Source organism: Terrapene carolina, unplaced genomic scaffold (assembly GCF_002925995.2).
Source record: "Terrapene carolina triunguis isolate 2854851 unplaced genomic scaffold, T_m_triunguis-2.0 Scaffold58, whole genome shotgun sequence".
NCBI classification, from domain to species: Eukaryota; Metazoa; Chordata; order Testudines; family Emydidae; genus Terrapene; species Terrapene triunguis.
The window spans coordinates 100,743,821-100,761,303 of NW_020664409.1; the positions used below are offsets into that span (position 1 = coordinate 100,743,821).

Consider the following 17,483-nt stretch of genomic DNA (forward strand, 5'->3'; position numbering starts at 1 on the left):
AAAAAAAAAAAAAAAAAAAAAAAAGCCGCGATTGGTGGCGGCAGTTCAGCGGCAGGTCCTTCGCTCCTAGAGGGAGTGAGGGACCTGCCGCCCCCGAATTGCCGCAGGTGCCGCCCCTCTCCCTTGGCCGCCCCAAGCACCTGCTTGTTAAGCTGGTGCCTGGAGCCGGCCCTGCAGAGTAGCATGCAGAAGCAGGATGTGAATTAATAGGGGAAATATAAGGCAATAAAACTGGAGTAGAGAAGTGAAAACAAGGAGAATGTTAGGAAGAATGGGCAGAGGAGAAGGGCAGGGTCCAGACAGCAGAAGAATAAGTGTGCTGATCATAGTTCTTAAACAATTAGGTGATGAGTAAGCAACTGACAATTGATCAACCAGGTGCTAATTAGGTGGTGAAGCAACAGGGCGATTAATTAAAGAGTCAATTAAGTGTAAAGCATCAAATAAGCAATAAGTCACTTAAGTATGCACAGAATCAATGATTAAGCAGTGGATAATTAATTAGGTGGGAAGTCAACAGAGCAACTAATTAGACAGAAATTAAGTATGCAGAGAATCAAAGAAACCGTAAATCAATTAAGTATGCCGGTAAACAAATAATATGAATATCAGCCAAAAATATTAAGAAATATTCAGTTTGCTAAATATATTTGATAGCTGTGTTCTTTGAATAATCAATAAGCTTCAAGTGACATAAACCTAAATTTTAATATAATTTTACATTTAAAAAGTGCCAAAATGAATTCAAAACAAAAACAAACAAAAAAAGCCCTCCTCCAAAAAACCCGACATTAAAAGTTAACAAATAAAGGATTAACATTAAGCAGGTAACAAATAAAATTTATAAACAAGCTGTTTCTATACCTTTTCTTCATATTGTTCTTCCAAATATCTCAAGCTCTTTCCTAACTCCCAGGGATGTGGTGAGGCTTAATTAGTTAATGTTTGAAAAATATCTCCATTTTACTTATCAAGCATAAGGCACAGGGAGATTAAGTGACTTTCCCAAAGTTATACAGCAAGTTTCATACCCTGGCACAGAACCCAGGCTTCCTGACTCCCAGTCCCCTCCACTAACCACAAGACAACATCCCTACCTTTTGATTTAAAGCACCATAAAAAAATTGACTCAAACAGGTAACACTTAGCTTGACACTTTTCAAAGCTACAACAGAGCTTAATTTAAAAAAAAAAAAAAAAAAAAACATGGTTGAGATACGATCACAAAATATGCTTTTAGACTGTCACGGTGATTGTGTGATGGGAACAGTCTAGAAATACTTTTTTAACCAAATTGTAACCGTTTTAAAATATTTTATAAAGGAAAAAACTCACTGAAATTAAACTCTTCCAGGGGTATTCCTGGGCAGAAAGAAAGAAGTATATTATCTCTATATATATTTACACATGCGTATATACAAGGCCAGCCTTAGGAGTAGTCAACATTGGCACCATGGGAGGTGTGTATGCTGTCAAGAGGGTGTTACAATAAGAACCCCCCCTCCCCGCTGCCATCCTCTGCGCTGCCTGCATCTCTGCTCCATCCGCCTACCCCCAGCTTCACCCCAAGCTCTGCCTCCAGCCCCAGTCCACCCCCATCACCCACTCCACCGGCACCTCTGCTCCATCCCCCTGCCCCTAGACCCCGCTTTCCCGCCTCACTCCGCCCCCAGCCAAGCTCCAGCCCCCAACCCTGCTCCACCTCCAGCCTCACCCAGGGTGCCATTTTCCATAAGGCCGGCCCTTCACACATACCAATGCATCAAACAAATCATGGTAATAGGTATCCCAACCAATTAGCTAAAATTATCAGCACAGCCAATATTTTAAAACATATATATCTAATAATACTTCTTGCAGTTCTATAGGAGTCAAAAGCAAATGTAACTCCATAATTAAATGCAACGCTAACCTCAGGATTAAGCCCCTGATCCTGCATGCATTTAGGCACATGCTTAAACTTAGACATATGCCCAAGTGCTTGCAAGATCACATTATACCTTTGTCTCTTTCCTCCCAATTTTACTGTATACAGTAGAACCTCAGAGTTATGGACACCTCAGGAATGGAGATTGTTCACGACTCTGAAATGTTTGCAACTCTGAACAAGACGTTTATGATCCTCAGGGCAGGCTGCTCGGAGCGGGGGCTCGCAGCATAGGCGCCAACTTTTCCCGGCGCCGGTGGGTGCTTGCCCCAGCCCCGCCCCGACTCCACCCCTGCCCCGCCCCCATTCCAACCCTTTCCCCAACATCCCGCCCCAACTCCGCCCCCTCCCTGCCCCTATTGGACTCCTTCCCCAAATCCCCGCCCCGGCCCTGGCTCTTCCCCAAGCATGCACGTTCCCCCTCCTCCTCCCTCCCTCCCAGCGCTTGCTGCCGCGAAACAGCTGTTTTGCCGCGGCAAGCACTGGGAGCGAGGGGGACAAGCGGGGACGTGGCGCGCTCAGGGGAGGAGGCGGAGCGGAGGTGAGCTAGGGCGGGAAGCTGCCAGTGAGTGCAGAGCACCCACCAATTTTTCCCCATGGGTGCTCTAGCCCCAGAACACCCATGGCGTCGGCGCCTATGGCTCACAGCTGTGCCTGCGAACTTCAGCATCTTCACCTCTTACCTGTAAGTGGCTGCCCGGCAATGGGGGGTGTGCACAGGCAGCTGGTTCTAGCCCCCTGGCTGCAAGGGTGATGAGTGAGGCACCCTGGGGAACCATGGTATCAGTGGGCACCCAGTGCAGGCTGTGGCCCTTTAAAACTGAGCTGCTCCTCCAGAGCTGAGCGTGCAGGCAGGAGCTTGGGCTCCAGCTCCAGCCGCAAACACTCCAGGCCAGGTTCTAGCAGGAGCTCAGGAAGTTTCTTTCCCAGGGAGGGGGGGAATGTGCCCCGGTTTACAGGAAAGCTGCAGACCTGTCCCCAGCACTACTCCTGCTCTGCCTGCTCCACATCTGCGCCTGTGAAATTCAGCGTCTTCACCTCCTACCTATAAGTGGCTGCCTTCCACATGGCGAGTAGGGGGAAGGGACAGGCAGCGCAGATGTGCCTACTTTTAAGATGCAATACAGACACAATATAGTATTTACTGTTTGTTTGTCTCCGCTGCTGCCTGATTGCTTACTTCCCATTCCACATGGTGTCCAGTTGACCGTTCAGTCTGTAACTCTGTTGTTCATATCTTTGAGGTTCTACTGTAGTTCCTTCAGTCCAATTTTTCCTTCTGTTTAGTAACTCTCTCCTTCCTTAATTTATACCATTCTTCATTTCCACTATTTCGTTTGCTTCCTAGCATATATGTGCCATTTCAATATTTCCCTTTCTTTCCCCTCCCCAATGTCTTTTATACTCTCTCTTAGGTTCTCTTACTCTTCCCCTCTCTATACCGGACCACATACTCCTAAATTACACGCACATTCTCTATACTCACTCACCTACACATCCACTCTGCCACAGGGTACTTGTTTTCTTGCACCTCCCACAACCCTGCTTCTCCATTTATGCCTTGGCTTTAGTGTGCAAAAAGTGTGTTCTTTATTCAAGTTAAAATCCTAGTGAAGACAAAGCAGTTTGTAGTTTTCGTACGAGTTAGCAGGTCGAGTTAAAAGCTAAGACTTTGTCTTCAGTGTCAAAAAAGGTGACTTTTTAGTTTGTATTTTACATTGAGATAATTAACGTGTATTAGCTATCTTGCTGGAAAATCTTAGTAGACACAACTTGGTAGTTTTTACCATGATATAAAAAGGCAAGGTCAACACTATGCCCCTCTCACAGGTGAGCTTGCCTAACTACATCACAGTAAAAGCTACAGTGCCTTGTCTCCACTAGGATTTCACAGTGAGATAGTTATGTCACTGTAAACACACACCTTTTTGGCAGTGAAAACAAAGCCTCAGTGTACATAAGGCCTTAGCCACAGATCAATGGTCTCTACTCCAGCAACACAGCTGGCAGCTCTCCAGCTTCAGCATCTCCCAACTTCCCACTGCATCCCACAGCCATGGCTCTGGTTCAGTTCCCCATACCTTGTTTCCTAGCTTCCCTTTGCTCCTTTCCGGCTCCTCCTAGCTCCCCACTCCTCCGCCATTCTACTCCTCCCTAATTCCCCAAGGTCAGCTCCTCCCAGTGTCCTCACTCCTTCAGCAGCCTGCAGATCTGAGAGCTCTCCACACTGAGGAATGTCAAAGCTTCCTGGAGCTTTCAAAGGTGAGGGGCGCAAGCCTGCAGGGCAGCCAAGTTCAAAAGAGTAAGCAGAGCAGTCATGATGGTGGGCCTTGTGGGATACTAGGGAAGGCCAGTTATGTTGACATAACGAACAGCAGCATTTACACTGATGCTTTGCCACTTTAACTTTACCTCAGAAAGCTCTATGCCTCTTCTCAAGGTGGTTTTATTTTGTTGGCAAAACAGCAGAGTTTTGCTGCCAATAGTAGCTTTGTAGTGTGTACACCGCCATGTTTTGTCAGCAAAAAACTGCCTTTTGACAATAAAACTGTGCCATGTAAACAAGGCCTAAATATAGAACTCAACTAATTTGGGGTTTGTGGCCTTGCTCTTAACTGTCTACCCTGAGGTTGGTACTCATGGTTTTGAGTCACAGCAGGCAACCTTACAGGGTTTTCCAGAAAAGGGGGAGGGGGACTCACACATGAATATATATGATTTTTTCCTTGGTGTAACTACTTTAGCGCAAACAAGAAGTATCCAAGTTTCATGCTAATATTTAACACAGGAGTAACAAGTAACAAGCCACTAATTTTAGTTGAACATAAAAAGAACTGAACAACTTTGTGATGTGTTAAGTAGTAAATAGACATATTTTGAACTGCACATATACAGAATTATAATATATGCAGTATCACATATTATGCTACTCCCTTCCAACTCTGAATGCATTAACAAAAGTGACATATAGAAAAATGGCATCAAACCCTTCTCGGCTTGTCAGAGAAGAGCACTATTTTCTTCGTATTGGCAATCTGTATTCAAATATGTGTTACTATGTAGCTGTGGGTTTTGTTGGCTTGCTGCTGAGTCATTGTGTAGTCAGGGTATTCCACATAGAAAATAAGCAGGTTAAAATAGATACACAAAGAAAAGTCAGACTTTCTTCAAAATATTGTGAAATATGCTAATGCACTTATTTTTATACCTTCAGGCAAACTGCAGTATTTCATAATCTTGTGAAATGCAACTAATTGTGCCAACTGCATTTTTTCATCCTTCAAAAAAGGAGCTTGGAACAAGTATGATTTTCAGTTACCCATACATTTGCCTCAAGAGCAGACACTTAGCCAAAGATTTGATCTTCAGGCCTTTCCTTCCCACCACCACTCATTAACATTTTAGAGTTATAAATTGAGGGAAAATACTGGCATTAACTAATTTTAGTTCTCTTTCTTTGGTGTGGTGAAAATCATCATTTCATTGTTTCTAATCAGTAAGCTCTACACAAGTAAAGCTTCAGCAAGAAGTTTAAAAAAGCTACACATGCTGTAGGACACTAAACAGTGCCATATTTCCTGTTGATTCTTGTCTACATTACATTTAGTGGCAACACTGGGAGTAATAGGGCTTATCTACAGAGGGCCTCTCAGGAAAGTTATAACAAATCAACTAAAGGTACAAAAAGTCAATGTGAGGAAGTTAAAGTGCATTAAGTCATCATGTAGATGCTCTCACTTAGCTCCCTGTGACTTAATCCTCCTTGGAATGTGGGAGACCTGAGAAGAGGTGGTGGGATGTCTGGGTCAGAGAAAGTGAAAATGACTCTCTAACCCAGTGGTTAACATGCTCACCGGGATTCCAGTCCCTGATGCAATCAATGTTTAAGTGTTTTATACAAAGTGGAACAGTTTCAACAGGAGGGACAAAGAAAAACCCATAGGTACCTTGTAGCCCAGTGATTAGTACATTCAGCAAGGAGATGGGAGAGCTAGGTTCAAATCCCTGCTCCCAATCAGACAGAGTGGGGACTTGATCCAGAGTATCCCACATGAGAATTCCATCTATTGAGCTACTAGGTATAAGAGACTGGAACCACCATACTTTTTGCATGTCAGGTGTGCTCTGACCTCATTTCCTGGATCAGGCCCTGATGGCAAGGTAAGCGAGGGAACATTTAGTTTGTGAATCCCATCGAGACTAAGGCTCAAAGCTGCCCTGTGGTATCAGAACTTAGGCAGCTTTGTGCACGGGGCACAGCTGTCTTTAAAATTAGACAAAATATTGGTCTATTCTATCCCTTACAGTTAATTCAATAATGTCAAAATTTTCTACAGCGGCCAATTATTTTGGATGTCTCAACTTTTGGGTGCCTTACTTGACATGACTTGAATCTTTGTGGACCTAGCCCAAAGTATCTCAAGTCTCTCTCTCTCTCATATATTATATATCAAAAAACTAAAAAAAACATTCTTCCTGAACTATGCAGACTTCAGAACTGGATGAAAAAAAATTCTTTAATTACTTGTTTAGTCTAGACAGGATGACTCAAGTCTAAAAACTCCAATGCCACATCTCAAAATCAGCATTACAATATACCTTGTCAACAGGAAATTTAAACAATGAAAAGCTTATGTGGCCTATTCATCACATACAGAAAGTGAGGCTCTTGCCTATCAGGATGGCAAAGCAAACTGATGCTTAGTACTTGCTTTCATCTGATCATGAAACAATTTAGGTAGGAATTAAATGTAGCAAACTTTCTTCTAAAAATGGCTGAAATAGACACACGTGACAAAATTCATAGAAGAAAATTAAGTCTGTATGCACACTGCTGCAGTTTAAAGAGATCAATTTACTTATCAAGGGACATAACCAACAGTTAAGTTCTTAGTATATAGGATAGTTGATTACAATGTTGGTAGAGATCCTATTGTTATGATAACTGTATAAAAGATCCTACAAAATATCTATACTAGGATATAAATATCTGGTTTATACTATATGTACCTTTTCTCACATAATTATTTTAAAAACATGCATCAACTATCTAACTAAATGTTCTACAAGGCTATAGTTATCTTACATTCATAGACAACAAAAGTTATATTCCATGTTCTAGTAGCAACCTCTTGTGGCCAAACACAGGTGCTGCATTCTACACTTTAGGGACCCTATCCTGCAAGGTACTGTATCCTGAAGCAAAAGACACTGAAGACACTCATAAGAAAATAAACCAACATCCTCAAAACTGACCATTGATTTTTGGGTACCCTACTTGAGATGCCTCGAACCTGACTTGTTGAAGTGCAGAGTATCCATAATTCTACTTGAAATCACCTGGAACTGTAGGCGTTCTGCACAACAGTTGGCCGAAAGTCAGGTTCAAGGCACCCAAATATTATTGAACTGGGGCCAAAATGCAGGGCATGTCTCCAATTTTAATCTATGTCCTCACATAACATTATGTAGATTGATTCTGCTATTTGCACAAGATAGCCATAACGTGCTTTTTTATAGACATTTGAAATACAAAAAATGACACTAGTTTAGTGCACGTTAGCAGGACATTTTATAGTTCCTCCCCTTTGTAAGTGAACATTAGAAACTACTTTTTCCTGGCACCCTTCTAAACAGTTTAGACCAGGGGTGAGCAAACTTTTTGGCCCGAGGACCACATCTGGGTGGGGAAACTGTATGCAGGGCCATGAATGTAGGGCTGGGGCAGGGGGTTGGGGTGTGGGAGGGAGTGTGGGGTGTGGGAGGGGGTGCTGTGTGCAGGAGGGGGCTCAGGGTAGGGGCTTGGGGTGCAGGAGGGGTGTGGGGTACAGCAGGGGGTTGGGGGCTCAGGGCAGGGAGTTGGGGTGCAGAAGGGGGTGCAGAGTGGGGGAGAGGGGCTCAGGGCAGGAGGTTGGCATGCAGGAGGGGTGCGGGGTGCAGCAAGGGGCTCAGGGCAGGGGGTTGGGGGCTCAGGGCAGGGGGTGCAGGAGAGGTGCAGGTGTGACAGGAGGCTCAGGGCAGGGGGGCAGAGTGCAGGAGGGGGCTCAAGGCAGGGGGTTAGGGGGCTCAGGGTAGGGGGTTGGGATGCAGGATGTGTTCGGGGTGCAGGCTCCGGCCCAGTGCTGCTTACCTCGAGTGGCTCCAGGGTGGCAGCAGCGAGCAGCAGGGCTAAGGCAGGCTCCCTGCCTGCCCTGGCCCCACACCACTCCCGGAAGTAGCCAGCATGTACCGCAGTGGCTCCTGGGGGCGGGATGGGGCAGGCGGCTCCGCCACATGCTGGCCTCACCTGCAGATACCACCTCCGAAGCTCCCATTGGCCACGGTTTCCTGTTCCCGGCCATTGGGAGCTGCGGGGGGGGTGGTGCCTGCAGATGAGGGCAGTGCATAGAGCCCTCTTCCCCCCCCCATTCCCCAGGGGCCGCAGGGACATGGTGCCAGCCGCTTCCAGGAGCAGCACAGGGCCAGGGCAGGCAGGGAGCCTGCCTTAGCCCTGCTGCGCCACGGGGCTGGCAATCCTGCAGGCCAGATTGAAAGCCCTGATGGGCCAGATCCGGCCCACGGGCCGTAGTTTTCCCTCTCCTGGTTTAGACCCCTGGCTTTGGTAGATGAGAACACCCTTAGGAATCTGAATGTAAGCAATGCTCTAAATACATCTAACAGCACTGAAGCTTCCTTAGAGAGATTTAGCAGCACTTCTTCCTTAAGAGTAAATTACATGCCAAAAACCCTTCTGGGCAGTCTGACTCCGTCCACCCCTTCCCACTATAGGGTGGGGCCCACAATACAGTGGGAAGGGGGGGAGGGACTCATAACCACCGTCTCCAGGCAGCAGGGAGGAACTCAGGACCCCACTGACTGCGCCCAGCTCGCTCCTATAGGCAGAGGGAGGGGAGCGGGGAACTGAAGCCAGGGCTTGGACGTCATACACGGGAACGGCTGGCTCCCCTCCCCAAGTGGAAGGGATTCCCCCGGCCCATATGAGGACTTCCCGCCGCTGAAAGGAGCCCCGCCCTCCTGGGGGGCGGGGCTTCCCCAGGCCCCTGCCTAGAAAAGGCGAATCCCCCCTGCTCCGGCAGGTCCTGTCCCGACCCAAAGCGAGGCACGGGGAGGGGGCGCGTGGAGACTCTCTTCCTGCCCCCCCCCCCAAGAAAATGAAGGTGGCGAGCAGGCCCGTCGGTCTGTGGCGCGAAGGGGAGGAAAGGGGGCTGGCTGGCTGGGCTAGCAGCGGGACTGGGGGCTCGGAGCAGGAGGTTGGCTCAATACCGGGGGGGCAGGAACAGGCTCAGGAGGAGGAGGAGGGCTGGCGAGCAGCAGCTCCCCCAAGGGTTAATTAGCTCTGGGGTTCCGCTCCCCAGCTGCCGTGAGGCCGGCCCGGGGGTCCTGGAGGAGTTCCCGGGAGGTCGGTAGCTGAGGAAAGAGGGGCCATGCCGGCGGTGGGCATAATACGTACGGGAACTATTTCATACGCGGATAGATCATAAAATAAACAGCTACCAGACGGGTCTACTTTTTATGCTCTCCCCCCCTCCTACCAGGATAGAATCCCTCCGCGCGCCTTCCCCTCCCCCCACTGCTCACATTTAGACCCGGGCCGCCCCGCTCACCTGCAGCCGGAGCCTCCATAGTCGGTCGCGGGAGGGGGCTGTCGCGAAATAAGGCCAAGGTGGGGGTTTTAAAGCACTTTCGTCCCAGTCGACTAGGCCACCTGGGCGCCCCGCTGGCTTCCCCGCTCCTTGTGAAATTATTATTTTTAATGGGGGTCAGAAAAGCGAGGTGGCGGATTATGGCGAATCTGCCGCGTCCGACACGGCGGCTTCTTGCTCAGCGACGTCGCACGGAGAGCGCGAGGGCAGAGGGGGAAGGTGGGGAGGGGCTGGGAGGGGGCGCGCGCCGTCCAACCGCTGCCGAGCGAGCGGTTGTTGGGTGGCGCATGCGCGTCTCTTTCCTGCCTGGAGTCGCGACCGCTCGCTCCGCCTCTCTAATGCGGAGCTGCGGCGTCGCCATGGGTGCGCGCGGGGCGGGGCGTGGCCGTCACAGCCGGGCGCCGCGCGGAGCGGCGCGGCGTTCAGGTGTCTCCGTGGGGTGGCTGCAGCCCCAGCGGGGCTCAGTCGGGATCCCAGCCGACCAGATTGCGCAATATACTGGCGGGTTCTCCGGCCCTTTCTCACAGGCTCCGGGGCTGCTGGAGCGGAGAGAGCCCCGGGGAGGAGGGAGCCGCGCGTTCACCTCGGACCTGTGGGGGTGAAGCCGGCCCTGCCTCAGTTTCCCTCCCTGTCAGTAGCTACAGGAGAGAACTTGGGCAGCGGTGCCAGTCAGAGGCTGCGCGCACGGCGCTGGGAGGTATGATTGCGGCTCCCCTGCGCACACCTGTGCTGGCTTTAATCTAGCTAGCTTGCTGACTGTCACAGGGAAGGGGAAGGGTTCCTGGTACAGCCTGCACTGCTCTACCTAGGTACTGCTGGCGGTAGCTATGCGGGCTAGGTTACAGCTAGCACAGGTATTCCCAGGCTGCAGTCACACCTCCCGGTGCGGTGTAGACATGCTCTGAGACACCGCTTCCCTTTCCCTGATACTGATGTAGGTGAGGTTGGGGAAGTGCTGGAGCCCCCTTTTATAAAAGAAGGGGGCTGGGAGTAAGGCAAGGATGCAGCTCTCTCTCCTGGAGCTGGAATCTGAGGACCTTCAGGCCACAGTACAAAGTTCATCTGTGCCCACCTTCTGGGGGAGGGACTGGTGTTTGTGGTGGTAAGATATTGCTTGAATTTGATTGTTAAAGTTGCTCGTGAGTTTTGAGGAAGCTGCTGGCTCTCAAATGTACTTTTAAAATTATGTTAAAGGCACCTTGGAGCTCAGGTAGGAACTTCTTTTTTCTATAGACTTAAATAGAGAAATGGTAAAGTTAGGTTATAAAATGTGGATTCTCTTGCCTCAACTAAAATTCCCTGAGTTTCAGAGGCACTAAGCACCCGTAGCTAACATCTTCATGTTAAATTTATGAGCTTGTGACTCAGGAGATAGAGGTTCAGTTCCCTGCTGCATCACATACTTCCTGTGTGACCGTGGGCAAATCACTTAGGCCTGGTCTACACTACGACTTTAATTCGGATTTAGCTGCGTTAATCCGAATTAACCCTTCACCCGTCCACACTACAGAGCCAGTTAATTCGAATTAAAGGGCACTTAAAATCGATTTCTGTACTCCACCTCGACGAGCGGAGTAGCGCCTAAATCGATTTTGTTAATTCGAATTAGGGTTAATGTGGCCGCACACCACCGAATTACTGTGTTTAAATTAATGGAGTAGTGTGGCCGCACACCACCGAATTAATGTGGTTAAAAACCGAATTAATGTGCTTAGTGTGGCCGCGCACAATCGAATTTATACAACCTGTTTCCCAAATTCGAATTATCTAAATTCGGATTAATCCCGTAGTGTAGACATACCCTTAGCCTCTCTGTGCTTCATTCCCTGCTTCACCACATATCCTTGTAAGATGTAAGCTTATCCAACCTCTTGTTTTACGCAGTTGATTTTTTTTAGATAATGTTCATAACAGTTATAGGTACATGTAATAAAATGTTCTCTATAAGGACCAGATTAATAATATTTAGCATCTATAGTACTTACCCTTTATTTTCAAAGTCCTGTATGTATATTAAGTATTTAATCCTAGCTATATTAAATGTTATATTACTCTTTCTAGATTGGCTCCATGATGCTGAGGGGTACCAGGTACCCTCTCTCCCCCAACCTCTTAATTTTTGCAAGGGAATAATACTGAGTTAAAATAATAAATACAGCATTTTAGAACAAATAAGTTGCCATAAATCAGGAAAAGGCATGTGCTTTCTAAAGGACAGGTAACATGTATGAACACAGACCCTGATTTCTGCAGTGAGTCGTCAGTGGGACTTTCTGTGAGCTACAGGGATCCACCTGCACAGAGCTCATTGTAGGAGCTTGGCCTCAGGCTCCAAGTCAACAAAATACATAAGCATGTGCTCAAATCCATTATTTTTTAGCAAAGCACTTAAGGTTCCTGTCATTTCAGTCTTTTGTTATAAACTCATAGGAATCTATACCAATCCATATTACTTTACTAGAATCATCTTGTCAGGTTCTTTCATCATAAGCAGAAGAAATCAAAAAAACTATTAGCATTGATGTGATTACTTTTCATTGAATATCCTGAAATATATCAATGACTATTTTCTAGCAAAATTGTATTGTTTTGGTTTGATTTGAATCTGAAAGTCACTACTAGGCAATGGAGCTGAAAAAGTTTGCCTCCTGATGTTGTTTTTTTTCCTGCAAAAACAAAGAAAGCACTATTGATTAGTTGATGGAATGGTTGATTCATAAGATTTTTATGAATACTATTGATAATACACCAAGGGTGGCTTTTTTTTTAAAAGAGCTATTTGAATTTGGTTTCAGATCTGACTATTGAAACTTCATACCGTTAAAAAGAGACATTCAGTTCCTTGTCAATACTGTCAACTCCTTTGTGTTAACCTTAAAGTGACCATCATTTGTTTCACTTGTCTTGACAACTGATTGCAATAAAACAATGTAAACAGGTGTCCACTTCAGCTGAAGGGTCCATACAGAGACTTCAACACGTGCTTAACTTTAACCATATAAGTAATCCCTTTCAATCAAGTCTTTGTAGGATCGGGGCCTTAGGCCTGGTCTACACTACGACTTTAATTCGGATTTAGCTGCGTTAATCCGAATTAATCCTTAACCCGTCCACACAACGGAGCCAGTTACTTCGAATTAAAGGGCGCTTAAAATCGATTTCTGTACTCCACCCCGACGAGCGGAGTAGCACCAAAATCGATTTTGTAATTTCGAATTAGGGGTAGTGTGGCCGCACACCACCGAATTAATGTGGTTAAAAACCAAATTAATGTGCTTAGTGTGGCCGCGCACAATCGAATTTATACAATCTGTTTCCCAAATTCGAATTATCTAAATTCGAATTAATCTCATAGTGTAGACGTACCCCTAGAGTGAAGTTATACTCTGAAAAGTGGTTCTGCACTTGGGCCTCAATGACCTTCATGGGCAGTTTTCACAGTATACAAATAAAGGAATGTTTTCTCTGACTGCCAGCTCTGCAAACGACCTGTGAATAACAAACTTATGTTCTTTCCTACATAGGGAAGGTCCTCCGCAGTATTTTGCACCTCCCTTGGGTGCCAGAAGATTGGAGCCAAGATGCTAGCCACATAACTACTGCAGTGGCTAAGGACTATGAAGCCTGTAAAGTTCAATAAAATGAGTAAACGTTGAGTAGTTGTTAAAATCATATTTTTTCATTAATGCTTGGTTGTTTGCAACTTGAAATTGAAGGGCAGCCAATTAGTAACTTTTCTTGCCCAGGAGATCAAGGTGTTTAGACTCCTTCTTAAGAGACGGTCTGGAGTGTGCTTGATGGTTTCTTTTGTTGATTTCAGGGAGTTGGAGTAACACTTCTCCCATCCAACCCCCATTCTCTTGGCTGGAATGTAATATTTTTTGTCTGTCCATTTGCAAGGGGCGAAATAGTGGCAAGTATCTGCCATAGAGCATGAGCTGGTGCCTCATTGATGGGTAGGGAGGGAGATCTTACCCTGAAGGTTAATGTATAAAATGTCCACCAGAGAATGTTGAGACTCCTGGACTTCTCCAATGGAATCTGGAGGGATTTAGCTAGATACCCCAGTAAGTTCTGGAAGACCCTAAAGTCATCTGCATAAGAGGGCAGTGGTGGAATTACTACCTCATTGGGGAGGAGAAGGACTTGGCTGAAGCCGGAGATTCTTCTTTGTTCAGTGGGTCTCGCTCCTCTTGGGCTCTTCAGGTACAGAGGGAACATGTGGTACCGGCAAGCAATCTTGGGATGGCAGGAGCCATTGCACTACTGACAGATGTTTCTTCCATGCAGGTACCCTATAAAATTGGTAGCCGTAATGTGTCCAGGGGGGCCAGTAGGCCCATTGTGCAGGTGGATAGGGGAAGAGTCCCAGAGAGTATTTGTGACCAGGGAACCTAGGACATTTGCTGGTCTCTGAAAAGTCCTCAGGGCTCATCCATAGAGGAATGTGGTGGCACAGTGCTGAAACAGAGCCCTGTACAAAAATCTCAGAGTGAGGATGTCATCCCCCAAGTTGAAAAGAGGGGCTTTGAGCATCAGTGCCGGTACAGGAGGCAATGGATCAGATCCTGTTCTGGTGGGAAAAGGTTCAATTACCAATTGTCAAAGTGGTATTAGTGAAGGGGCTCTTATGGTATCCTTAGAGAAGAGACTGGTTCCTCAGATAAGATACTTAGAGGAAAGGAATCTAGAGGGCCATGTTAATGAGCAGTAGAAGCCAGAGGTGGTACTGGGCCTTGGAACAGGGATTCATGCAGGAGTGAGGATGCTGCTTGCAGTACCGGAGGAGCAGACAAGAATGTTTCTCTGCTCGGAGTGCTGATGTCCCAAGGAGGACAGTATCAGAGAGGGAGTCTCTCTTGGTCTTTATGGTCTCTATGGCTTTGAGGGGATGAGTCCCTGATTTTAGATGCATCTTGGTGCCAGATGGTTCTGAGATAAACAGCACTGAAAGGCCCCTAACTGAAGACCTCTCTGATCAGGACTTCTTAGGTGGTACCAGGATCTGTCGGAGCCTTGACTGTACTCATTGTGGGTACATAGATCCTGAGAGTTGGCCCTGTAAGGTGACTTACCACTCTTTCTAGAGTCTGTAGTAGGAGTCTTTTAGAGAATTTCATCTCGAGCTGCCCTTGGAACTCCCAAAGTCCCTGGAATGGCCTGAAACATTGAGGCCAATGTACCGGGGGTGCAAAGTTTGCACAGGGTTTAAAGGAAGGTCTTGCAAAGATAGAAAGGCTAGGCTGACGCTCCTCGTAACAGAGCTCTCCTTAGCTCTAGCAGAAACTGTTTGGATGGAACATGAGTTTCTCTGAGACATGGGAGATGGCTAGAGTGGCTTTCACTACAGGGAAAAGACCTGTGGCAGGTCTGGTAGGGCTTGAACCCCAGGGTCTTAGGCATAACCCGGGCAGTGCTATAGACCACAAAGTGTGAGGCAACTAGTTCAGACAGGTGGGAGGATGGGGAAAGACCCCAAGCACAAGTTAAATAAGGAAAGAAAATAAGAAAGGCAGGGAGTGGCTGAAAGCAGCAGATGCCGCAGTTGCTCCATCTCAAGTTGCAAGAGGTTGAAAAGGAGCTAGAGTGGCAGCAGGTCTGCTCTGTGCCTCCTTGTATGCCCTCACCTGGGAATATGAGGTGCTGCTATGCGCAGGTGTGGACGCTGCTATTTACAATCTCCCGTCAAGCGTGCATGGGCTCTCTCACATCCTGCAGTGGAGCACCCATAGGGGAAAACTGTTCACACACTTTTTGGGTTCTCTTTTTGCAAATATTCTAGCAAATGAGTTTTGTTGCAGGAATATTTGCCAAAACAGCTAGTCTTAGCAAATATTACAAAGCAAGTGTAAAGTTTATAATTTCAAGTATTTGCGCGGCAACATGGGTCTGAGAATTGCACTAAACCAAGCTCTGTGTGTGTGTGTGTGTGTCCGTCCGTCCGTCCGTCCAGGGGGGAGGGGAGGAGAGAGGGAGGAACGTGACCTTTTGTTCCCTGTTGTTAGTTCACCTATTGAATGCTTACAACAAATTGCTCTCAAATAAGCTGAAGACCAATACTTTGTAGAAAATATGTGGCTAAAAAAGAAAATTGCAACATTCACAGAGAATTTACAACTCAGATTATACATTACAAATTATTTACTCAATTTTGGCCAGAATGGAATCCACCTAATTGTATTCTCTGCAGTGCTAACAAAATTCAAATTACTGAAAACTAAAACAATTGTGATGCTGAATTCACACAAGTATCTAGACTGTTGAGTAAGAAGGTGCCATTTTGAAATGGCTTTTCTGACCATAACCACACTTCAGAGATTTACTTTCATTTCTTTTTAAAAGACACATTTTAGAAAACTTTCAATCTCAAATGTAAACTGAGCATTGTCATTGAGCTGGTGTGTTTCCAGTGGGATCCCTCGGGGATCAGTTCCTGGCCCCACACTATTTAACACTTTTATCAATGACCTCATGAAAACAAAATCATCACTGATAAAGTTTACAGATGGCCCAAATATAGGGGGAGTGATAAATAATGAAGAGGACAGGTCAATGATACAGAGTGAGCTGGATCGCTAGGTAAGCTAGATGCAAGCAAACAATATACATTTACATTTAGATGTATTAAAATGCATCAACTAGGAACAAAGAACATAGGCCATCCGTACAGGGTGGAGGATTCTATCCTGGGAAGCAGTGACTCTGGAAAAGATTTGGGGGTTATGAATAATCCGCTGAAGGTGAACCCTCAGTGCAACACTGTGGCCAAAAGGGCTAATGTGATTATTGGATGCATAAACAGAAATCTTGAGTAGGAATAGATGGGTCATTTTACTTTTGTATTTGATACTGGTGCAACTACTGCTGGAATGTTGTGTCCAGTTCTGGTGTCAGCATTTCAAAATGGACATTGATAAATTGGACAGAGTTCAGAGAAGAGCCATGAACATTATTAAAAGATGCTTTATAATGATAGACTCAAAGAGCTCAATCTATTTAACTTAACAGAGAAGGTTTAAATGATGACTTGAGTATAGTATAAGTACCTACATGGGGAACAAATATTTGATAATGGGCTCTTCAATCTAACAGAAAGGTAGAACATGATCCACTGGCTGAACATTGAAGCTAGACAAATTAAGACTGGAAATAAGGTATACCCTCACTGTTAAAAATGTAATTAAACATTGGAACAATTTACCATGGGTCATGGTGGATTTTTCCATCACTGGCAATTTTTAATCAAGACTGGATGTTTTTTTATAAAAGATCTGCTTTGGGAATTATTTTGGGGAAGTTCTATGGCTTGTGTTATATAGGAGGTCAGACGGTGCTCACAGTGATCCCTTCTGCCCTTGGAAGCTGTGACTACATTCTGAGTTTCTTGTCAAACATAGATTCTTTGAGGACAGTGTAATGGGGTAGACTACTGCTGGGGCACCCCTCATAGCTGGATCTGGGGAGTAGCTCTTATTTAGCCTGGTACCTCTTTCCATCAGGTGCTCGCACTATGGTACCACTGTCTCTGGGACATGGGGTGCTCCCTCTTTGTGATTCAGCCCTCCACCCAGGTCACTATTTACTCCTCCCCTTCCAGGGTAACACAGTCCCACCAGACAAGCTGTCTGGACATTGTCTCAGACAATCTTCCAAGTTTCCAGGTCCTGTGCCCCTTTCCCGGTGGCTGGTAGGGGAATCTGGGCTCACCTGCTAGGGTCCCTGGGCTGGAACCAGGAGTATCACTACCAACCAGGTCTGCTCAGTCTCAGACCTCGTTGCTATTTCCTTGGGCTCCTTTTTACTTACCCTCTCTATTTCTTTGCCTATCTCTGGTTTGCCACTGAAGATTCTTCTGCTCCCTATGGCTACTTCACCCTTCTCGGCCTCTTGACAGACTCCCCAGTCCAGGGCAG

At 46.4% G+C, this 17,483-nt stretch overlaps 1 protein-coding gene and 1 long non-coding RNA gene across 4 annotated transcripts in view; one reads left to right on the forward strand and one right to left on the reverse strand.

Moving 5' to 3' along the window:
* Nucleotides 1-9,771, reverse strand: part of ZFAT (zinc finger and AT-hook domain containing) — a 125,518-nt gene extending 115,747 nt beyond the window's left edge. For both annotated transcript variants that reach the window (XM_026646675.2, XM_026646678.1), the window contains exon 1: nucleotides 9,532-9,771. In XM_026646675.2, the coding sequence (XP_026502460.1) occupies nucleotides 9,532-9,550 (19 nt within the window). In that variant the 5' untranslated portion in view covers nucleotides 9,551-9,771. The remainder of the gene's footprint in view (nucleotides 1-9,531) is intronic.
* Nucleotides 9,083-13,226, forward strand: LOC112119600. 2 transcript variants are annotated; one of them, XR_003369494.1, is made up of 2 exons: nucleotides 9,083-9,360; nucleotides 13,095-13,226. It is a non-coding gene; the product is annotated as an uncharacterized LOC112119600 (long non-coding RNA). The 2 variants fall into 2 exon arrangements; XR_002909127.3 differs by lacking the exon at nucleotides 9,083-9,360 and adding an exon at nucleotides 9,983-10,267.
* The last annotated feature ends 4,257 nt before the right edge of the window (nucleotides 13,227-17,483 follow it).